The sequence below is a fragment of the Parasteatoda tepidariorum genome, chromosome 6 (genome assembly GCF_982258835.1).
Source record: "Parasteatoda tepidariorum strain Cologne lab strain chromosome 6, Ptep-v5.0, whole genome shotgun sequence".
Taxonomy (NCBI): Eukaryota; Metazoa; Arthropoda; class Arachnida; order Araneae; family Theridiidae; genus Parasteatoda; species Parasteatoda tepidariorum.
The window spans coordinates 40,241,565-40,262,664 of NC_141760.1; the positions used below are offsets into that span (position 1 = coordinate 40,241,565).

Genomic DNA, 21,100 nt, shown 5'->3' on the forward strand with positions numbered 1-21,100 from the left:
AAACATTCATTCAACAGTGTTATAAAACAAAGCTGTAAAAACTATTAATATACACAATTAAAACTAGTTATATTGTTTCATATGAACTACAAATAACAAGTAATAAAACTTGTTAAGTAGTAATAAGACTTTCAATTTGTTTCATTGAAAAAATTGCATTCAAACGGTAAAATAAAATTTTAATGAACTAAATAATTAAGATTTTTCACATAAAATTTAAATTTTCGCATTATTGCTTTTACCTTAAAAGAATCTGCTTAGAGAAATATTACAAAGTTTTTCTTTAAATGATAATCACTATTTTAAATAGCAATACATAAACTTACTAAAAGTTTTTCTTGTTTCTAATAAATAAAACACAAAAAAATTAAACCCAATTGCATTACAACCCATGAAGGGTCAAAGCTACTGTGCTCATCCCACTTTTCTTGTTTGTTGTCTCAGGGGTACCGATGCAGATCTTCCATTTACGTGGTCAGCCGAATGCTGAACCCTCAGTGTTTATTCCCCAAGCATGATTATTACTCATTTTATCGATCCACTGAAAGGATGAAAGACTGAATCAGCCTTGACCGGTACGAAGATCGAACCCCAGACCTATGGCACGAGCGCACCAAAGCGCATCATTCAACCGCTGAGCCTCTTAATCAATATGTTAAAAATATGACATTATATATTTTCAAATTTCTTTTTCCAAAAGCAAAAAATGTCGCGTATACGAATTCGAAGATGCGGATGAGAACTTCTTTTGCTAGTTTTTCGCATGTAAATATATTCCACTAATCAGTTCTCATCCGCATCTCCGAACTCACATGCACAAATTTTTTCTATGCAGGGTGAATTGCCCCCAAAATTTAGAGCGACGCTTCCTAAGAAAGTGAAATATTGCGTGTGTTTTGTTTAGTAGAAATGCTGCTGAAAATTTTTTCTTCAATCTGTTTAAGAGATTAACTGTAAACTGCTGATTAATCGAACAGTCAGCTGCACAAAAACAATCACAAAAACACGTAAATATCAAGAAACTTGTAGACAAGAAAGCCAGATTTAAGTTAAATCTATTTTAAATACACTTGCTTTTATTTTATTTTAAAATGGATGCTGAAAAATCTTCATTAAGTACCTCTTCTGTAGGTCGCTGTTCCAAATTGTTTTTATTAATTGTTTCGTTAAATATACAATCAAAATACATTTCATTTTTAAAATTGCCATTATAATATTAGCCTTTCTATTACTTATTAAAACTTACGGGGAGATTTCCCTATTGTGATCTGTCGCAGAATAATCGCCAAGTCTTGGAAACTTCCGGGCAGTAGCCCTCGAGAAACTAAAAAAAAAACATCACAGAAAGGGACCAACTCGAAAGGTATAACTCGTAGCCACCCTCGGGCGAACATCTACTTATTTTTTTAAAATAATTTGCAAGTTTAAAATCTATTTGCCACCTTGGCGATTGTAGTTGGCGTAACAGTTCACGATACGGAAATATCCCCCAAACTTACTATAGATATCATTTTAAAATTTTTAACTTATGTAGCTCAACTATTTGGGGATATTTCCATGTCGCTCTCCGGAAGTTGCCTAGACTTGGTGATTATTCTGCCACAGATCACGATACGGAAATCTCCCCTCTAGGGTGTCTGCACTAATTGGTTAGTGAAGACGGATATTTTAAGTAGCGAAATCACACACAAAAAAGTACTTTCTTTGAATAAAGATAGCTTTTTTTTTTCTATGGATACGAATTTTTAACCCCCCAAATATATGGAGTAGCTGGAATCTAGGAAATGTAATCTCTAATGATAATCAAAAAATGTTGAGTTGTAAAGTATACAAACTTATACATCATTCTAAAGAATATATTTTTATATTGCAAAATACAAATAGTCCTCGAGAAATCGAGTTTTAAGAAAGTCAGATATTTAAAATTTGATTTCTCAGAAATTATTCGACTAATTTTATTTACAATTTGTATTTTGTCTTATGAAATTATATTCTTTAAAATGATATAAATATTTATACACCTTACAATTCAAAATTTTTTTGATTATCCTTAAATTAAAAAAAAATAATTATTAAAAATTATTTTTTGCATAAAGTTTGGATTAACAAAATTTTTAATTACATACAAACAGGGGTTTGTCCAAGCCAAATTTAATACCGTTTAGCGATACCTTCACAAATTCAACTTGTAAATGGTAGTTCCACAAAATACTTTTTCTTAAAATTTTATTTTTGTATCCCGTAAGAAGCAATAAATCCGTATTTTGTGTTGATTTTTTAATATAATTTTTTAAATATTCACAAATTGTGTCTAAATTTTCAGAAAATAGGTGCCTCTCAGAAAAACCCAGACAAACCCTTGACAAATGTGTTTCAATTTGCTTAAAAAGTTCTCAAGATATAACAAAATCGACAAAAAGTGAAATTAACATTAAAGGGTCCGAACTTTGGACTGCTCTCCTAGCCAAACTATTATTTATTTCCCAGCTTGCAACTATACCCTATATTTTGAGGGGTCAGAAATTCCGATCCCTCGAGAAAAGGGTATGTTAATTCAAAGAATGTCTGTTTTTGTGTCTAATTTTGTAACTTAAAATATTGTTTGCACTATCTAATTAGCATATCTGTTGTCATGCCCTCAAACCATTAAAACTGAATCCTAGTATGCAAAAATCTGATCATTACATCAAAAGTTATTCAGGGCAGTTCGATTATTTATTTGCGCTCTGTATACATATCTGATGACCTCATACTTTTTATATTATGATTAATGCTTGTTTCAATTATTTTTAATTTCTAATTGGATAGAATCTAATATATGATGTTGATGAGATACTGAATGTGCTTTACTGGTTCCATGTTACAGAATTCTCCAAGTTTTATATTAATTTATTTTTCTCTTTAAAAAATACTTATATGACATATATATCTTATGATTTCTCAATTTTATATTATAATTGCTTATTTCATTTATTTTTATTTTCTATTTTGATAGAAGTATGGGATATTGTGTTTGTTATTTAATGGTATTTTATTAATTATGAGAAGTTTTTATGAAAGGAGCTTGTTTTTGTAAGTTTCAGGATCTGTTTTATATAATTTTATTTATTTGTAAACTTTCTTTTTCTGCCGAGATATTAATATTTCAATATTTCTGTCTTTTTAGCTTATAGATTTAAAAGCAGAACTTCAGAAAAAATATGATTCCTTCAGAAGTTTGAAAGTCAAACAAAAAGCAAGTCAGTTAACAAAGGTCACTCCTTTAAAAAATAAGGTAAACTTTCATAGTTAACGATCCTTAAAATATAGTTTCCTTTTTTTAACAATCACTGCATCAACAACCCCGAATGCACCAATCCAACATATCAGTTGCCTAACCACACTTTGTTTAAATTGGGGAGTATCTTTAGTTAGCTCTTGTGGCAACTGCCAAGTGTGTCGCTAGACTACAGAGATGTGAGGTTAACTTTCTGATATTTAGTAATTTGCATTTCTTAAATATAAATTTCCAGAAAAAATTTTATGTAATTCTTATTAGCATCAATACTATATAAACTATTATAGGCTGTGGTCACTTGAATCAGTTCATTTTCTCTTGTTGGTCAGTCGCTGTTTTGCTATTTTAGTGCTGTTGCTAGCTTTACTTTTTAGTTTATCTCGTAGAAGAACATTTTTGAACTTAGTTTTGTGCACTCATTACTCCAACAAAAGGTGCCATGAGAGTGAAATGGTTAAAGGGGAGTCAATGTATGATTTAACTGAACACTCTTCAGCCACATTTCTTGAAATTCCTGAACAAAGAGTTGCCTGGTGACATTTAGAGTTACTAAAAGTTGTCTACAAAACTTTGATACTATCTGTGATTGTCTTTAAACAAAGAACTGATACTGCTTATTGTTGTTCATTAAAGTTAAATATGATTATCATCTGCATAATTAATTCTGCTGCTTATAGTTCTTGCTGGATTAATATTTTTGTATCATCTAACTATGGTGTTCTTGTTAACCAATGCATGTAATGTTTCTTCACTATGTAGTATCGAAAGTTTGAAATATAACTTTATGTTATTTTTCCTGTAAATATCTCCATATATTTTGGGATTAAAGCTGTTATAATCTCATTATTTAAAATGAACTTGTTTAAGCCATTTTTTTAAAATTGATAATCAGTATAATTCCAAATTTTATTGTATTTATTTATTTATTCGCTTTTTTTTTTTTTTTTTTTTTTTGCTTGTTTATTCTTTTATAAGTAACTTTTTATTTGCTCATCTTCTTTGCACTAATTATTTACACAGTGCATGACGAAAATAAAGAGTTATGTGTTTAATGTTATGGAAGGAAATTTAAGCATCAAGGTTTAGAATTTCAACAATATTAAGAGAGTGATAAAATATTTTAAATTAGTATAAATTTATATTGCCACTGACAAACATAAGAAAGATGTGGGTCTCTCCTAATTTCTAATTTATTTAGTATTTATTTTTTGTATTATTTATTAAAATAATATTTTTGTTATATGAGTTTATATACCATGCAATTAAATTGGTTATTTATTTATAATATTCAGTAATTATCAGTATGTTTTCTCTGATAATATCATATTTGAATTGTCACAAATTAAATTATGTATGCATGGATATACACAGTTAAAAGAAATGCATTAAGCAATTATGTATTAAATCTTTTTTATTGCAATTTCTTTTAAACTTCTTTTTTTAGAGTTTTTAAAAAACTTTTTTCTGCATTTTTAATACAAGCAATTGTAGAAACGGAAACAGTCTGTGTAAATTGAAGAATGAGTTTTTATGTCTAATATCATTAAGAATGTTTCTTTAATTAATAAACGAAAAGCTTTTTCTTATGCTTATCAATTTAAGAAAAAAGCTTATCAGTTTTTTAAAAAATTACTTATCCATACAATATTTTTTTTCCTGTTGGTTATAATTTATAATCTGAGCTAAAATGCCATAATAATAATTTCAGAAATCTTTGATAGCTATGCACCAAAATTTGTTTCTCAAATCAAATTCTATTAATTTTCAATGTTAAGAAATTATTTAATATGCAAATTCAGTTTTAAAAAGAAATCTAATAATAAATTTGTTCATTACTGTGAATTTTTTTAATGATCAACAACTTTATGTTTATTGATAATTTCTTTTGAAAAAGTTGTCAAACTTAAAGGATATAGAAAAAAAAAATAAAGTAGTAAATGTTTATTTCTCATAAAAATTTATACTATATTTTAATAGGGTGAAATAGTGAAAGAAAAAAAAGTTAAGCAACAAGAACCAGCAGAGCCAAAAATTGATAATGAAGATCTTGAGTTGAAAAAATCAAGGTAGAGATTCTCAGTTTTTATTGACAGCTTTAATTATTATTTAATTATATAATTTTTTCCATTAGCTTCTTAATCTTTATTGAGAAAAAAATCAAAATCTGTATTTATTAGTGCATGTTTTAATTTAACACTACTGCTATTCTACTCAACCATTCTGATTAAAATTAATCTTAATTTGTCATATTTTAGTTAGTGTTTACATTTAAAATCTATATATATATTTCTTTTACACAGCGACAAAAAAAGCCTCATTACAACTCCCCGAATGGCAACGCTAGAAAATCGACCAATGATTGTCGCTAAAAATGTCCCATGCCAAATCTAGCTGAGGTGGCTCAACATATAGCGCTTTTAAAAACGGAAACTGAAATAACCAGAGAGAGCATTCTCACCAAATGTGATCTCTTCCAAAATTCACCCTATCAGCTGCGGCAATCTCATACTATTATTGAAGTACAGTAGGGAACCGATTATCCGGAACGATCGGGACCATCACTATTCCGGATAACTGATTTTTCCGGTTTTCTGAATCGCTACAAAAAGCCGTTTTTTTATTGTTAAACCCAACTAAAAAAAATTTTTTTTTAGGAAATAATCTTGAAAAGAAGAAAAAACGATGAAGTAATACACTAATGATTATTTCCAAAATGATGGTAAGGTGAACATCTTTCAAAAAAGAAAGAAAAATCCTAAAATCTTATAAGGAAAAAAAAATTTTGTTTAAAAAATGGCGGGAAAATTTATCGAATTTCGTTCCGGTTTTCTGGTTTTCCGGTTTTCTGATTTCCGAATAACGGGTTCTGTACTGTATTATCAAAAGACGTATACAATTTTGTGGATTTGCAATGTACCTAAGTTAGTAGCGAGCGAAACGAGCTTGATTTGCGAAGCAAACCATATAAGATTGCGTACCAATTTTCGGGGGTTGGCGAGCATTAGTGAGCTGGGGGCGCAGCCCACTAGTATTGGAGAAAAATTTATAATTTTAAAAATATATATTAATTAATTGCATTACTATGCAAATTTAAAAAATGTGAAAAGAGCATGAGTAGTGAAATAAATAATTAAAAATCCTACTATAATTTTGATTCTATCCTATAGTGAGGAACCTTCTATAGCATTGAAACACAGAATGAAGTACTTAAATTTATTGAACTTCTGTGTTGCAATGTCTAACTATAGAACTATTACTGACTCTACTATATCTACTCTATAGACTCTACTATATCTACTCTATAGACTCTACTATATCTACTCACTCAGATCAACGGGTTCATAGATCTGGTCCAACTTCGTCAGGCCAGATGAGGATAAGCAACAACAACAACTATTATAGAACCTAAACTATGGAAATTATTATGTGTTTGATTGACATTATGTGTACTCTTTTCAAACATTTAGCTACTTACATATAAAGTTAACCCTTATTTAAGTAATTAAATCTGTATTATTATCTGTAATTTTTGACATTTTTTATTTTTTTTAACAGGTTAGCTTTGGAAGCTAAAGCAAAGCTTTATGAAAAGATAGTGTCTAATAAAATTCTTCTTGGTAAGTCAAAATTTATGAAATTTAATCATATCACATTAAATTAATAATCTTACTGTTAACCATGTTTTTGAAATATTTGAAAAATATTAATTCTTAAATTTACTTTTACTGTCATTTTAATATTATGTCAAATTGTATCATCTTTGTTTTGATGTCTCTGCCATTTATTCTAGTGATGATGTACTTCTGCTATACTAAAATGTGTTTAGGTTTTAATAAAATTTAACTATTGTGGTTTTTAATCGTTTTTTATCAATTTTAATTTTATCAGACGGGATAACTCTCGGTATTTTATTATATTTGGACAAATGTTTTATGTATTTATAGATGAAGAACAAAAGGATAACTATTTAGTTGACTTTGAAAGGAAAGAGCTTTATAACCCAATAGAAAGTGGTAGCAGTGAGACTAAAGATCCACATATTGATTCTTCCAACCATGATTCAAATAGGAATTACTATGAGTAATATTTCACTTTTTTATACCAGCATTCTTTTATTGTGTTTCATTTATTTAGAACAAATATTTTCAGACTACATTATCAGACAAATTTAGTTTCAATTAACTTTTCTTCATTCATTTATTTCATCAGAAAATATGGTGAGAAAAAAAAAGAACAATGTGAAATAAAGTTATTATTTGTATGTTGCTTTAGAAATATGTTGAAATGTAAATGTTAAGTTTGCGTTTATTTTAAAATTAGAGGGAAACAGCTTTAAGCCACCCACATTATAAACTTCTTAGTTTGCAATTTCTGGTTTGACATATTTTTAACAATTTTTCTAATAAAATAAAATAATCTAATGAGTAAAATAATTCTTTTCTAAATTCTGTATGTTTCATATTGTTATGTGTTTTATATTATTCAACTCTCCTTAAAACTTTTTTGTTTATTTCTGAATAGACAAAGTATGAAACCAGAAAGAGTTGCTGTTTCAGATAATTCAAAAAGTCAACTCACAGAAGACCCTGATCAACCAATACATTACCAAAATGTTCAATATAATGGTAATTTCTTTAAAGCAAAGTTACTTGACTATTTTATTCTCAATCTATGTTGAAATTAAATTACTGCATTTATTTCTGTTAATTAAATTTTAAATCACTTCATTACATTGAAAATAAATTAGTTTTTTAAATAATGTTTTCAGTTAAGTTATATTTTAAAATAAGGAACTTTTTCTTGTAAAAAAGTTGCATTAAATGTACTTCATTCTTTTTTGTGATAGTTAATATTTAATTTTTTTTTAAATTTGATTATTTATGTTTTAGCTCTTACATTGGTTTTTCTCATTAAACAAATTTTTGAGTGTAATTTTTGTGGCAGTTTTAGTTCTAATTCTTTACAATAGTGGTTAGTAAGATGTAGTTTCTTTGTATAATTTAAGTATTATGGCTGTTTCAGATACATTTTAATTTGGATATGATGTAGGGATATTTATCCCAGAAAAATAAATAAAATCGTTTAGGAAAAATTGATTTATTAAGTAAATATAAAATAAAAAAAAGAAAATTCCTTAAAGGGATCAAAAGAATCATTCTCCTCACATCTAGAATATTTGTGGTAAAGATATAAATTCAATGGGTGGGACATCCGTTAGTGAAGAATTTGAATTTAAAAGTAAGTGAATTGTTCCGAATGGACAGTTAGGAGCATGGAAAGAGATCCATGGTTGGCAATTTATTGAAAGATAACATAGCCAAAATTAAAGCCGACCCCTTTAATCAATATTAAATTTAAAAATGATTTGGCGGAAGTTAATCACCAAAAAGACAGTGAGAATTAGTATAACCATGTAGCTGAAACATTTTTATGGTGAAAAATAAGCAATATAGAGTTATAAATAGTTTTCGAATTAGTCCTGACATTGAATTAATGAGTCTTACATTAGTATTGAAATAAAAGGTAGTCGTTACATTGATTGTTAAGAAAAGAATAAGATATTTTATATTCGCTTTTTATAAAGTGTAATAAAAATAATTGTTTTAATTTAATTAAAATTCAATTAAGAATGATAAAAAAAATAAGTTAAAGACATTTTAAAAACTAGAAAATATATAATGTCTATTGTGACATCACAATAATATTAGCTATACAGAAACTATTTGATCAAAAAATATATCATGCTAAATTATTTTTTTAATTTTTGAAGATTTGTTTTTGTAGATGAAATTAGTAATTTTAATTAAATTTTTGTCAAGCTTATGAATGAAATGATTCTTTTATTTTTCTAAATAGAAATTAGAGACCATGGTACAGGATATTTTGCTTTTTCTGAAGAAGAAGAAAAGAGAAAAGAACAGATGGAAGAATTAAATTCTATGAGACAAGAAGTTAGTTATGTTTCAAATCAAATGAATATTGTGTAAAAATATAAAAGTAACTATTTCTTTGATATCTAAAAAGTTATCAGCTGTTATTTTATGATATTTGTCATAACATCAAAATATTTCAAGTATTAATTAATCAATAATTGGAATTTTGTTTAAATATGTTTCCATGAATTGAAATGCTGTGTATTTCTCAACATTTATACTTTTGATAAACCGTTAAATTAATATTTCATCACCCAGTTAATCTAATATACATTATTACTGTAAGTCTTTATTTCTCATCGTAATTTTGAATGTTCTGAAAAAATTAATAGTTATTGTAACTTCTTCACTTCTTAAAATTTTTATTAGAACAATATTTTTACAATTCACTCTCAATATAATGATCTTTGTTATTCAAATACTGAGTGTACAAAAATTATGCAGATATTGAATTGAAATGCCTGGCACATTTAAACTAAACATGTGGAATACTTAACTCGTAAATTAATTTTAAAAAAACAGCACTCCCTATTTTATTTACTTTAATAATTTATTTTTTTAAAAAGTATTTTTTTTTTTACACTTTCTTATTAATAATATTTCCTAAATTTGTTATGTTTTTAGAGATAAGAACATTTATTGTTGAAGAAAGTTTGTTTCTCTTCTTTTTATTTGTTATTAAGTTGTTCTTCCCTTTATTGTAAATTTCTTTTCAAGTATATTTTTAACTTATACTCTTTCAGACTGGAGAACAAAGGTTAAAGAATGAAAGACTACAGAAAAAAAGAAGAGCTTTGATACAAGCTCGTTTGACAAAAATATGTGAAAGAAGAAACATTGATGTCTCTGTTGTGAAAACCTATACAGAAGAATCGGGTAAAAATTGCTTATCTAAAACAAATTTTCTTTTTTTTTTCTTTCATAAAAAGTTTTATTTTTTCCCAACATTTTTTTCTTACGAAATTTTGAAACATTAGCTAAAAGACTCTGAATTTTTAAAAGAAAAAATAATTCTAAAGAATTATCTTTCATGTTTGTTTATCTCTATGCATAGTTATTCAAAGGCTTAGTGAGATTTTGAAATAAATGTTATTAACCATACTGTAAAAAAAAAAAAAAAAAAATTAGCAATGCACCTTTTTTTATAACAAAAAGATCTGTTAAACTTACCTTAGATATAAACGTTGAACCATTTTTGAAATACTTATGAAATTCAACTTTTCTAAACTTCAATTGTGCTTTACTACAATTTATAAACTTGTATCAATTTTAAGAAATAAAAATGGTTTTATGGTTAAGAACACTTGAATCTCTCACATAAAGTCTGAAATATTGATTAAAGTTAGAAATACTTATAATTATATATTTACATTAAATATTGGTATTTATTTAGTATACATCTTTCTCTGGTGAGTAATGAATTTGAGAAAAAAATTGGCATACATTGAGTACAAATGTAAAAATATATATACTTACTGGCAGAGTTGGCCAAAAATGTAATCGATTACATTTTTTGATTACAGTAATCAATTACTTGTAATCATGATTACAATTTTCAAAAATTTTGATTACAGCTGTAATCATGATTACAATATTAATTACAGTAATCAATTACTTGTAATCATGATTCCAAGTAATTGTGATTGCAAGTAATCACAACAAAAACGATTACGGGTAATTAGGATTACAAGTAATCAAAATATATGATTACATATAATCATGATTACATGTAATTATGATTACATGTTATCTAAATACACGATTACAAGACTATTGTATTCTTATAAATGATTATATTTTACAGTAGATAGTATAATGTATTTTATAATGATGCATTTTGCACGTATTTACATGTACTGCATTTTGTATGTATTTGTATATGTACAAATGAATGTAACTAAAATGTATGTACACATGATTTTATCTAGTGCATATGTTCAGACATTTTAGTTTGACACACATGTACATACACTTATATTGTAAGTATAAAATATATGTACGTATGTATATAGATAATAATTGCGTATGTATGTGTAAACAATGTAGACATGTACATTTATATGCAATGAATATATGCATTCTATGCAAATATTTGTGTATGTAAAATGTATATCTATATTCATGTACGCGTGTATATACAAGTACTTGTTGTTTGTATGAACATACATACATTGTCTGTACAGTGTATGTTCCATGCATGCATGTGCAATTTATTTATGAACAGTATAATATATGTATGCATGTACAATATAGGTATATATGTAGTATGTACAATATATGTATGTATACATGTACATGATATGCATGTCCAATGTATTTATGTACATATACACAATATGTTCATGTTCAATGTATGTATCCAAATATGCATAATACATTTGTGTACGATTGTACATACATTGAGCAGATTTATATTTTACATATATTCATGTATACATTCGACGTGCATAACGTATGTACATACACACATTTGAGATGCATATATTGTACAGATGTATATACATATAGCGTACAGATGAATATTCAAATAATGTACATATGATGAAATGAACATATAATGTTCATATAATGTACATATGTGTGTACATATACAGTACATAAGTGCAGAAATATATTGAGCATAATTCTTTCGTATGAATTTTACATGTGTACATGCATGCTATCCCTATCTACGCATATGGTGCAATGTATATAGTATGTCCAATGAATTGTATCCACACATGTACAATGCATGTATGTTCCATGTATGCATATCCATATATACTATATATACATGTACAATACATGAATGTATGTACATACACTGCATATATACATATGTACATTACATTTATGTCTAAATATGCGTACAATGCAATAAATAAAATGAATGTAAGTTAACTTTTAATGACTCAAGCAAGTTAAATGACAAAATCAAACGATATTTAAATTTAGTTTTCAGCTTTAATTGTTCTATATCATTTTGAAATTCTTTGAATAAAAAATTATTTTCAGGTATTTTCATGAAATGTTTGACAATACAGATTTATTTTTTTATAACATAATGCATGATTCATAGAAATTTTTTAAATGGTAAAAAAACGGTAAATTTTATGTGTGGAAATAATATTTAGAAATTTAAAATAGAATTATCGTTTGCTTTCTAAAAGATACGAGTTTTATATGCCTTAGAATAAATTTTAAAACAAACTTTAATAACTTTACTTATATAAATTTTTTTAATGTATGCACAATGTATGTGTATATTGTAATTACATATATTTAAATGTACGCATGTATTTATACATTACTTGTAATTATGTACACGTATACGTTGTATGTACATGCGTACATTGTGCATATAACTATTTTTTTGCGCATCCATACATTACATGAGCATAAGTATCAACAAAGTATGTAGTTATACAAGTACATACGTACATTGTACATAAGTACATACTTTGCGTGTACATATATCGATGTATATATAAATGTGCATGTATACATGTACGCATTTTATTTACGCAACTATGTGCATATATTGCACCTTTAAATAACATTCTTACATATTGTACGTAAATACATACAATTTTATATACATACGTACATTGTATATACGTGCTATTATCGTAAATTTATACAATGTATGTACTCAAGTACATAAAAGGATGCAAACGCATGAACATTATTTTCACATACGTTCATACATATATTGTCTATGTATACAAAGATACAAAACATTGCCTTTTTGTACAAACTAACATACATGCGTATATGTATCATAAATGCATAATTATATGTACTAAGCATATGTGTATTGCATTAAGTATATTACAATATAATTATGAATATTGTACGCACAAACAACATTTTTGCATATATTGTATATATAGGAATCGCAAATTGTACTTTCATACGTGCGTACATTCTATGTACATAAAAATATGTAAACTCATGCATATACTTACATAATGAATTTACATATGGTATACAATCGTTATAACTTGTAATCAAATAGTTTGATTACAAGTAATCACAATTACATGTAATCAAATTACATGTAATCATATATTTTGATTACTTGTAATCATAATTACCCGTAATTGTTTTCGTTGTGATTACTTGTAATCGCAATTACTTGGAATCATGATTACAAGTAATTGATTACTGTAATCAATATTGTAATCATGATTACAGCTGTAATCAAAATTTTTTGAAAGTTGTAATCACGATTACAAGTAATTGATTACTGTAATCGAATATGTAATCACGATTACAGCTGTAGTCAAACTTTGTAATCATGATTACAAGTAATTGATTACTGTAATTGAAAAATGTAATCGATTACATTTTCGCCTTTCTCTGATGTAATAAAAATTTTGATTACTTGTAATCGTGATTACAAGTAATTGATTACATAGCTGTAATTATCTGTAATCAATTACAGTTGTAATCGACGGCCAACTCTGCTTACTGGTCACATTTGACGACCAGCTTGGTCACTTTAAAAGTTAAATTGTACAACGTATAAACTTAAATGCACGTTATACTACTTCCTCACTCATCTCTTGACACCGTAACTTGAGTTTGGTAAAATGTATTTAGACTATTGCTCAAAAAAGGCAAGCTTCATTACCGATAATAGGTATTAAAAAATGGAGCACCATTGCAACATATATGTTTGAAATTTCTATAGCCATCTTAGAAAAGATTAAAAATTAATTACCTCATAACTAAATTTTTATTTCTTTAAAAATACAAAAGTATTTTAAATTTCTACTTAACTATAACTAACTATTCAACACTACTTTATTTACTTATCACAACCTAAAAAGAATGAATAATATCTATAGTGTTGCCAATCAATAGAGAAAAACCAGAGTTTGATAGATAAGTATATTGAAAATTGAACATTAACTCAAAGTCGAGAAAGAATTTTATGAGGCATATGGTTGTGGACTGTGTAACATGAAATTCTAGAGTAAATATAATAATTACATAAGTCGGATTTGTCAAGTCTTCTCAGATTCAGTGAAATCATTACACCTGTTTTGTTTTGCTGACACAATATTTCCTCTTATTCTGCTTATCACCTGCTGAATTTGTCAATTTCTTTTAACTGACTTATTACCGGTGTCATTTAGGTTGTTTAAAAAACAGACAGGGATCGAAATTAACGGTTGGTTAGTAACCACTAAAATCTGACTTGGACCAACACCTAATAATTATCAGTGGTGCACTGGACCAGAAACCATTCACTGGTAATTGAGTAGTGAAGATGCTGGATTAAATTTATATTTGACTTTTTATTAAATTTTTCTTTCTCAAAATAGCATATATTATCAGAAATAATGAATGGAATTACACATTCTTTCTAATTTTCACCTAATCTGCTTTAATAGCTTTTTATTTACTTTTAATAATATGATTAATTTTAAAAGTAATAATATTAAAAGTAAAATAATTGCATAACATTTAATCCATATGTATAAAACAATGAATTTTAATTTATATAAAGCTTTATTTTAATTTTTCAATTTGTTTTCAAAAACTATAAATTGCAATTGTTAAATTTACAATTATAAATAAATAAATTATTATAAATTCATAAATTAAAGCATTTTTTTAATCCACTCGCAGCATGCGAACAAACTAGTGAAATCTTTTGGTTACTGATCCTTAGGACCAGTATTTTCTTCTCCTACTAAATATATTTCAATTTTGTCATCAGTTGAAACAATTCATTGCTGTTAACTAACTAGATAATTTTAAATAATAGCATTATTAAAAAAAAATCCTTGCTTTTTTCATTAATTTTTTTAAACTTATTTTTATTATAGAAACAAATGAAGACTTGGAAGGTCCTAAAGAGGAAAAAATTGATCTCTCTGAAATACCACTACCAGAAATTAAACAAGAGACAGTGGAGGATCCAACTGTAAAAAAAGGACCTAAAATTCGACCTTGGGATATGGGAAAAGATAATTTGCAATATTATATTTCTCAAAAGAAAATTAGTGAGTTGAAATTACCTCAGTAAGAAATAATAAATTCTATTTCTGTAAGATTAAATTATTACTATAAATTCCTTTTTCAGAAACCCAAAATCAGTGGATTGAAGAAAAGAGGGAAGAACGACCCACGGAGTTTGCACCTCCTTCATTTTACAGATAGCATGTCATAACTTTCTCTTATATATTGTACATATGTATAGATAAAAATAAACACGTGTAAATACAATAGTTGATTTTTAATTTATCTTCTTATTATTGTTGTTAAATACTTAAAACTTATTAGTCTATGTAGTAGAAAATAAGAAATTTTATTTCGAAATTCTTAGCTATTATAATCAAAATAGTGTATTAAAACTTACTAAATATCAGGAAAAAAGATGACTTTAGTATTTCACTTAGTGCTATATTGGTCCCAATTTTTCCCCCATCACAAGAAAAAACAGCAATATTAGTGTTAATTTGTTTCATGCGTATTTTTATATGACTTTAAACTGTCGTGTTCTAAAATTACTATCGTTATTTGATTAACATCTCAAAAATGAAGTACACTTTATGTGCATCTCATCTCTATATTTTCATGCAAAAAGAAAAAAAAGATCATAAATGAATTTAGGTTTATTTCTTTTTTTACTTATCCAAAAAAAGTTTTTTCTTTTAATAATGCTGTAAAAATCAATAAGAAATTTCTTTTCTTCATGTTTTTTTTTTCCCCTCCCTTATTTAGCAACTCTTTTTTTTTTTTTTTTTTTTTTCAAATTAAAGTAACTCTGGAATTAAAAATAGTATATTTTATTGGTTTTTTTTGCGATAAAATTTGGCTTTATAGTACTAAAGTAAAACAAATTGTGCTATTTTTAGTTTTGTTATTTGTCCTTTTCAAAAGTAGTCTGGTACATGTATACCATGCCAAAAAACATCCTGGATTTTTCCTTTAGCCCACTAAGAGGCCTGCTATTTGCTCATTAACATAATGCAACATTAAATAAAATGAAATACAAAATATTATAAATGATTTCTGCATATTATTTGTTAGAAAAAAAATTTTTAATACAAAAAGGAATAAAACCATAATATAGCACAAATTTGTTTACACTTTTACTTTGCCGAGTGGTTAGTCAGTATCTGTGTTATATCTGTATCTTTGCTATTAGGTATCTGTGTGTAGTCCTCTGTTGTTAAAAACATTAAACAATTTCAAACCATATTCGCTAACCAATCCTGGTACAGCCATCTGAAAAGACATGCAGATTTTCTAATTTATAAGTTTTTTTTTTTAATTAAAGTATCCAAATACTTCCACACTGCATGTTTCTTACAATTTAAATTGTCTGACACAATGATATATGCTTATAACAATATGATGCAATAGCAGTAAAAATTGTAACCTATGTGCGTGCCTCACAAGCAGTTTGGATTTTATCTTGGCATAATTTTAAACAAAATCCACCTGTCATGCCACTTGACTTCAACTTAAGTAAATTATTTTTAACAAATTGAAAAGGTCAATCTTGAACATCTTTAATATAACTATACTATTTATATGCATTGAACTAATAAGATAGTTTAGTTCCAACATCTAATGACTCAACTCACTAATTAATTCTGGTTGCCCTTCAACATCTTTCCACTGTATGCAAAAATTATGATCTTCCTCAGGAATTTTTAATCTTATGGCAACATTCTTAAACATTAAGACAGCTGGAACTTAAGCTTTACACACAGTCTTTCTTTCCCGCATCATAAACACTATCTGTATTGTTATGTATTTTTAAAAGCATGTATTAAAATATGATAATACTTATATAAACGTTAGTGTTCTAGCACTAAATTTTTAAATCAAAAAAATTAGCATAGTTGCAGAAAATTAAATACTTTTAATTGCTAGAATTCATTCAAAAAATACTTTTTCATTAAAAAAAACATACTTTTTCTATAAAAATTTCCCCTTTATCAATAATTGATTTAGCAAATATGTATATATTGTGAAAAGTGATTATTCAAATTCTAAATTCATGCATCGTAATATATTAAAAATTGGGATTTTTAAAATCATGCAAAATTTTGAAGCAATAAACTTCGAAAAGGCGATTGAAAAACAAAACAGACTTATAATGGAATCAGTGCAAATTGAGCACATTAAAAACTGATGACTTAAATTTGCAATTCAAAATTTTCAACATTGTTTATTTTTTAAGAAAAAAAAATTCATTGTGTTCAGAAGTTCCCGCAAGCCGCAAGTTGTCAACTCAATTTATGCTTAAAAAAAACATCGCTAGGAGCTCAGAAAAGTCTCCTTTTCCTGAAAATATTTGCTTTTTTAGCCTTTTCAGTCAAAAAAGTTGTCGATCGCCTCAGACCGAAAATAATTGCAAATAGTCGTCAGTGGCAACCCAGTATTAAAGCAAATTCAATTTACAGGTTAAAATTTTATTTAGTCATTTTAACAATTAAAGTTATACAGGCATTACCCAGGGTTCTTTGATATATATCCGATATTTATTTTGAAATAAATATCATGATATTTTCAGCAAAATTTCTAAAATATCCCCCACGTTATTTCAAGATTTCTTTTAATCACTACACAAACTCATGCTACCGTTCACACTATCTTTACTTCCTACAAAAATCTTGTTTTAGATTGCACCTGCTCCCACTTGCCCCCTACCTACCTAGAGTACCTAAGTACACTCATTTGCCAAATGCTTGGTATAGAAAAAATGGAGGGAAAATGCTAGGCAGTCAGGTAGAACACTATGTTCAATTTTTAAAGACCTTTTTAGAAAACAGGGGGAAATTGGTACAAGTTTGCCAAGACAACAAACTTAAAATTCATAAAAACATCTTCAATTTAGTAAATGATATAAATTTAATGGTAAATTGTTTTGATTATATAAGCATTTTAGAACCGATTGCAAATGCTTTAGATGCAGTTCAAGCAAATAAATGCACGATAGCACAATGTGTTGAAATTTGGTGCAAACTAAAGGAGAAATTAGAAGCACATGGAAAAAAAGATGTGATGAAAAAGTTCTCAGAAAGAGAAGTAATGACTTTAACCCCTGCTCACTTAGCTGCTAATATGTTGGACCACAGATATTGTGGAAAAAAACTAAATGACGAGCAAACGCAAAGAGCTTTTAGTTTCCTACGCTCTGTTGACAAGGATATTTCACCTATGACTATGAATTTTTTGGCCAAAAAGAGCCCTTTTCCAGGCTTCAAGTTCGAAGATGACTTTCTCAATGTGGAACCCACAGTTTGGTGGGAAACTATCAAGTTAGAGGAACCATTAAAAGTCAGAATAACAAATCTTGAACAACTACTAACTGCCTCTCCTTCCACAGCTGGGTTAGAGAGAATATTATCTAGCTTGTGATTTATTCAGTTCAAGTTGCGGAATAGATATGGGACTGAAAAGGCAGAAAAACTTACTTTTATGTTCAAATATTTTAACAAGAAATAAAGAAAAAGTGTGTTTTAAAACTTAGTAAAAGTAAAATAAAAATGTCTTGTATTTTGGTGATTGCAAAAGATTTTGTTTCAGAGAACCTTTTTCATTTAAAAAAAAAAATTCTAATGTTTTATTTTATAAAAATTACAAATTTATTAATTACAATTAACATTAGGAATTTAGAATTTATATAAAATGAATTATTTTATGTTTTAAATTTGTATATAATGTCTGAAAAACAATTCCTAACAAAAAAGTTAATTTATGTTGAAGATACTAAATATAAAACAAAAATTTTAATATATATCAAAATATCAAATATATATCAAAATATCAGATATATATCAAAATATCGGATATTTTTGATATTTTCGAAAATATCATGATATTTACGATCCCTGGCATTACCACATATTAATAAGTATTCATGTCTTGTATCAAGTTTTAAGGGCTCCAATAGACTGACTCACTTTGCCTATATTACTAGTCTAAAGAATACACCAATTTCTTTTATTTTGTTTCCAATAACAGTGTATAATGAACAAAGTATTCTCATAAATTCAATAAAATATGTGAGCCATATCTGTATCATATTATTAAAACATTTCAAAAATACATAAAGCATTTAAATCTTAAAATGATCAATTAATTATAAATAATAAACTTTTATTTTAAAGATTTTTTTCCTCATCTTTCAAATACAATATTTTTAATTGGCTACAGGTGGCTCAGAGCAGAACTCTCTACCTATGGCAGCACTTTACATGTTTTCACCATTAACGTGTGGATTGTCATAAGGAAAGGATGTGTGTTAGTTTCCATCTTTATTTTCAAATAGATTAAAAACTTCTAAGTTAGGAAACTGCTTGAAATGGCTAAAACTGCATTAAGGTAGTCCTAAAAGAAATCATCTTGGAATTTTTGACACTTAAATATGAAAAATATTATAGAAAAGTAAAATATTTTAGTCTTATATTTGCATACATCTGAGAACACAGGGGAAGGGTCAAGACAAGGTTTCTTCTCCAATGGCATATTTAAGCTAAACTTTAGAATGGATACAATGGAAGCAGTTTATATTTTTAAAATTCCGGGAAGATTTTCATATTGGTATGAGCGCCTAAGTGATAGACAAGTTTTAGCATTTTCTGAATTAGTTGCAATTGAGATGCAAAGAAAGAAATATCACCTAAATGGACGAACTTGAAAGGTTAAAACCAAAGCGGATATTTGGGAAATGCTTTCTGTTTGAGTCAACTACAATCATCAAGCTGCCAAAAGAATTTTTAACTTGCAAAAACTTTAAAACACATGTCTAGGTGACGAGTTCTGTCCTTAGAGTTGGTCCCCCTCTGAATTTTTAAGTTTTTCATGGGTCATTGCCAGGAAGTTTCTAAGAGACCAGCATAGAATACTGCCCCTACTGCTATCTCCAATATAAGATAGAGTGTATTTAAGTTTGTCTTTAATTTATTTCAAGTTACATAATCAGGCAATTTAAGTATAGTATAAACAGAAACCGATATAGAAACATCCCCAAAACACAGATTGCATTAAAAGTCAACACTTTAGAGGAAAAACTTCGGCATAGACATATAAAACATCCCCTGAATTTCCCTAAAGTGATTTGTGGCAGAATAATCGCCAAGTCTTGGCAACTTCTGGGCAGCGACTTGCGAGAAACTTTTAAAAAAACATCACAGAAAGGGACCAACTTGAAAGGTATAACTCGTAGCCACCTCTGGGCAAACATCTATATGTTTGTTTTTTAAACATTTGCAATTCTAAAATTTATTTGACACCTTGGCGATTGTAGTTGGCTCTACAGATCACGTTACAGACACATTCCCCTTCTTACGTAGTTTCACTTTCAATACTAGTTCTTAACATTAACAAATAACACAAATAATTTTTATAATAATCAATACTCGATTTATTTCCTTCTATACAGTCATAATGAGAAATTTTATACAGAGATGATTGAGACTCAACATATTAATGATTACATGTTAAATTTCCGGCATTTCACCACCAGGTACCATCATTGTGATATTGTTACCATTCAAAAGAATTTGATCCAATTTAGTGACTCTTCGGCCCTCCGGGGTACTTTCATACTCTGTTACATCTTCAAGCACCATATTAACAAAGTCATCAAATCCAAGAAGAGTCCCGACGATTTCTTTATCATTTTTCATAATGATATGTATTTTTGAACCAATACACTTGTCGATAAGTTCTAACGGTAACAAAGTAGACGGATTAGGGATACTAGTAGCAGCCATTATATATACTACCTGTTATATATAAGAACAAAGCTTCGAAGATATTAATCAATTTTTAAATCACAAAAAGTTAATGAATAATTTTTGGACGTAATTATGATATATTTGTTTACAGTCTCTCTTCGGTTTACCGGAAAATCGAAAAAACAAAGTAAGCAGAA

At 27.4% G+C, this 21,100-nt stretch overlaps 2 protein-coding genes across 2 annotated transcripts; one reads left to right on the plus strand and one right to left on the minus strand.

Annotated features, from left to right (window-relative positions):
- Positions 1–967: 967 nt before the first annotated feature.
- Positions 968–15,429, plus strand: LOC107436197 (coiled-coil domain-containing protein 174). Its single transcript, XM_043045363.3, has 10 exons — positions 968–1,127; positions 3,167–3,274; positions 5,255–5,343; positions 6,833–6,894; positions 7,222–7,357; positions 7,799–7,902; positions 9,134–9,228; positions 9,954–10,086; positions 15,030–15,206; positions 15,287–15,429. The coding sequence occupies exons 1-10, from the start codon at positions 1,092–1,094 to the stop codon at positions 15,361–15,363; spliced, it is 1,017 nt and encodes a 338-aa protein (XP_042901297.2). The 5' UTR covers positions 968–1,091; the 3' UTR covers positions 15,364–15,429.
- Positions 15,430–20,563: 5,134 nt separating this feature from the next.
- On the minus strand, positions 20,564–21,095 carry LOC107436202 (U6 snRNA-associated Sm-like protein LSm5). The gene has a single exon (XM_087165694.1). It carries the CDS (start codon positions 20,937–20,939, stop codon positions 20,664–20,666), a length of 276 nt encoding a protein of 91 aa, XP_087021820.1. The 5' UTR covers positions 20,940–21,095; the 3' UTR covers positions 20,564–20,663.
- Between the last annotated feature and the right edge of the window lie 5 nt (positions 21,096–21,100).

Excerpts from the sequence above, each read along its gene's own strand:
- LOC107436202 (XM_087165694.1), bottom strand. The coding sequence starts at position 20,939 with ATGGCTGCTACTAGTATCCCTAATCCGTCTACTTTGTTACCGTTAGAA.
- LOC107436197 (XM_043045363.3), top strand. The coding sequence starts at position 1,092 with ATGGATGCTGAAAAATCTTCATTAAGTACCTCTTCT. Across the intron at positions 3,275-5,254 it reads TCACTCCTTTAAAAAATAAG|GGTGAAATAGTGAAAGAAAA; the intron begins GTAAACTTTCAT and ends ATATTTTAATAG. Across the intron at positions 6,895-7,221 it reads GTCTAATAAAATTCTTCTTG|ATGAAGAACAAAAGGATAAC; the intron begins GTAAGTCAAAAT and ends ATGTATTTATAG.